Source organism: Coptis chinensis, chromosome 2, assembly GCF_015680905.1.
Source record: "Coptis chinensis isolate HL-2020 chromosome 2, ASM1568090v1, whole genome shotgun sequence".
NCBI classification, from domain to species: Eukaryota; Viridiplantae; Streptophyta; class Magnoliopsida; order Ranunculales; family Ranunculaceae; genus Coptis; species Coptis chinensis.
The window spans coordinates 77,917,331-77,920,824 of record NC_141457.1 but is presented as its reverse complement, the minus strand read 5'-3'; the positions used below and the strand labels follow the sequence as shown (position 1 = coordinate 77,920,824).

The following is a 3,494-nucleotide window of genomic DNA, read 5'->3' as shown; positions in this document are numbered from 1 at the left end:
GCTAAAAGAAACTTGATCCTTCATTATCATGGGACATTTCAAGAGGCACCTGATGGTTCACTATATTCCTAAGATAATTATCGAGGTGGTGTTATGGAGAAAATGAGGAATGTGGACGGGGATAAGATAAATTTTATGGATTTAGTAGATGATATAAAGGAGAACTATTTGTTTGATATTAGTGTAGGATTTGAAATATTGTACACTTTGAATGGTGAGAAGGTGTATGTTAAGAATGACAATGATTTGATGCAAATGTGGGCTAAAATGGAGGAAGATATAAGGGGGTGGAGTCATGTATTTGTTGAACTTGAAGGAGAACTTATAGAGCTAGTTGAAACTATGATTGTGCCAACTCCACAAGTTACAACTCCAAAGTGTAGGAAGCCTACCAAAAATGTAAAGAAAATGAGTACAAGGAGAAGAAGTATCACTAAGAATAAGTCGATCTAGCATTAAAGATAATGATGATTTTTACTCAAAGAAGTGTATTGGTACATTAGATGATTCTGATGGAGAGGATGACTGGAATGAGGATTTACCACCAATAGCACCTCTAAGTTCAGGTCCACAAATTGATATATTAGCTCCACAAGCTGATATATTACCTCCACCACCACATACAACCAATGCATCTACTCCACACATTTAAGGTCCATCCTTTATTTCAGATTCCACAACACCCATTTCACATACACCAACACCTTTTTCACCTCCACCACCACCACCACCAAGACCCATAGATGAGATTGAGGATGATGAGGGGTATAAGGGTACACATTCTTCTGAGGATGAGGAGGACCATGTCATTGCAAACAAAGTAGACTTTGTTGACTTCATTCTTGAGGGTGGACTCGGAAGATTATTGATATAGATGAGGGAAGTGAGCAGTCTGTGAACAAACCATTAATTTGGGAGGTAGGAATGGAGTGGCCTAACATTGATGTTTTGAGAGATGATATAAAAGATTTTTATATAGGAAATAAGTTTGCTGGTGACTTAATCAAGAATGACCCATTAAGAATTAGAGTGGTTTGTTTAGGGGAAGACAGAAAGAAGGTACAATGTCCATGGGTAGCTTATTTCAGGAGAGATGAAGATGGATTCACAATGAGACTGAATACACTGAAGCCAATACATACTTGTCAGGCTGATTGTGATATGTTGAACAGAATGGCCAATGCAAATTGGGTAGTCAGAAAAATTCAAGATCAAATGAAGGTTAGTTAATTATAAGTGTGTGGAGTTTAATTATCTCATATTTGTCTTTTTACATTGTACTAATGTAGTAACTCTTCTATTGTTTTGTCCAAGGTTCATTTCAAAACCATGACTCCTGTTTTCATAAAAGAAGAAGTCATGAGGGTTTTTCATGTCAATATAACTTATTGGACAGCTTGGAATGCAAGATTCAAGTCTCTACAACAGATTTATGGTGATTATGAGGAAAGCTACAACATGATCCCAGTGCTATGTAACATGGTATACACTTTATAAATGTTTACACTTTGTGATTTCAACCATCAAATTGATTATCTTGAATAATTGCATGTTTGTTGCTTGCTTGTAGGTTCATGAGAGTAATGTTCTATCAACTATTGCAAAATACTCAAGAGATGTTGACACACTTCAGTTTGAAGGAGTGTGTATTTCATTTGATGCTTGTATTCAGGGGTTTTCAGGTTGGTTGTAGGCCATTAGTGGGGTTGGATGGTTGTTTCCTTTAAAGGGAAATATGGAGGCAGTGCTTATCATGGTTGCTTTAGATGGAAATAATGGTTTATTTCTATTGGCTATATACATTTGCAGATCCGAGTGTAGCTTGATCATGGAGTGAGTTTTTGAGTATCATGGCTGAGAAGCTAGAACTTCACCCTTGGCCTGTTACCTTTATTTCTGAGAGGCAAAAGGGTTTGAGTCAAGCTGTTAAGTGCATATTTCCTAGAGCACAACACAGGTTTTGTTTCAAACACATGTATAAGAACTTCAAAAAGTTGTTCAAGGGTGAGTATATGGAACAACTTGTATGGGCTGCCTCAAAGGCATATAAAAAGGAAGACTTTGAGAGGTGGATGGAAGTGAAAAAAAAAAGAAAACATTGAAGCACATAAGTGGTTGCAAAAGGAGGAATATGAAACATGGGATATGTCTCATTTTGCTGAGGAACTTAAAGCTGAACAAGTAAGTAGTAATTTCTCAGTCTTTCAATAGTTGAATCTTGGAACTGAGAGACCTTCCAATTACCCGTTTACTTGACAAATATCACATTTTGTTGATGAGTTTGAGGTACAAGAGAAAACAGGCTTGTAAAGAATGGGATCAAAATGGATTGGTCCCTAGAGTGAATAAACATATATCCAAGATGATTAAAGTATGTCCCCACTACACAGTTGAAGGTTCAGATGATCATCTTTTTGTGGTGAAAAATTATCATGGTGATAGGTGGGCTGTCAATATTGTGGACCACACTTGTGAATGTAGGGCATGGCAGATGACTGGGATTGTGTGTGTTCATGCGGTGAGAGTGCTCTTACCAAGGAGAGTTGAGTGGGTTGAGTATTGCAGCTCTTACTTTTGGGTCTCAGAGTACAAGCTAGCTTACACAAGTAATGTCAAACCCATGGAAGATGTCAAAGATTGGCCTAAACCTGTAAGTATTTATTTATATATGAGTTTTATATATTTGCCAAGTTTAATGTTCTTCAAACAAATTTATGTTCTTTAAACAAATTTGTAAAGTGTTCTATTTTCTTAGGATCCAACCAAACATGTGAAACCACCTCCTTTGGTGAGGGGTATTGGAAGGCCTAGAAAGGAAAGAATGAGGGCTAAGGATGAAAATGAAAATGGGCATGTCTATAAAAAGAGGAAAATGACTTGCAGCAAATGTAAAGGAGAAGGGCATAATGCAAGGTCATGTAAGGGTCCTGCTGCATCAGAAGTATCAAGCAATGGAAGCAATGCAAAGAAAACAGCATCAAGACTGAAACCTAAACCTTAGACAAGGTCTAGAACTATGACAGGAGAGTCCACTGTCATGGACAGGGAAAAGTAAGTTGTGATTGTACTAGGTTAGTCATTGTTACTAAAATGATACCAAATCTAAATTGTTTTTGTCTTGTTTTGTAGAAAAATTGTGCGGAAGACTCAGAGTGGTATTAAAAAGGCAAAATACAAGGCATTAAGAAATGGCAGTGATGCTCCTGCAAGTGATGCTCCTGCAAGTGACCCCATAGCAGAACCACCAAGCAATGCACCAGTTAGAGTGGCACCACCAAGACATGAATACCCAAGGAAGAGCCAAAGCAATGGACATACCTTTTTCAAAGCACCAGAGCACATACATACTATGGGTGACTTGATCATGAATCAAGGAGAGGGGCAAAGGAATAGTGTAAGTGTTTTACATGCTGCTATGGGTGACTTGATCATGAAGCAAGGAGAGGGGAAAAAGAAGAAAAAGAAGAGTGCAAGTGTTTTACATGCTGATCATA

The 3,494-nt window shown here is 37.7% G+C and overlaps 1 protein-coding gene across 1 annotated transcript; it reads left to right on the top strand.

The window, feature by feature from the left end:
• Window positions 1–1,850: 1,850 nt before the first annotated feature.
• LOC147517999 (uncharacterized) lies at window positions 1,851–3,001 on the top strand. The gene is made up of 3 exons (XM_086593774.1): window positions 1,851–2,068; window positions 2,281–2,650; window positions 2,756–3,001. Exons 1-3 carry the CDS (start codon window positions 1,851–1,853, stop codon window positions 2,999–3,001), a joined length of 834 nt encoding a protein of 277 aa, XP_086449900.1.
• Window positions 3,002–3,494: the final 493 nt, after the last annotated feature.

Bases quoted from the DNA above. Each gene is read 5' to 3' on its own strand.
- LOC147517999 (XM_086593774.1), top strand. From the start codon at position 1,851: ATGGCTGAGAAGCTAGAACTTCACCCTTGGCCTGTTACCTTTATTTCT. The intron at 2,069-2,280 runs GTGGATGGAAGT...TTTGTTGATGAG, and splicing joins AAAAAGGAAGACTTTGAGAG to TTTGAGGTACAAGAGAAAAC. The intron at 2,651-2,755 runs GTAAGTATTTAT...CTATTTTCTTAG, and splicing joins TCAAAGATTGGCCTAAACCT to GATCCAACCAAACATGTGAA.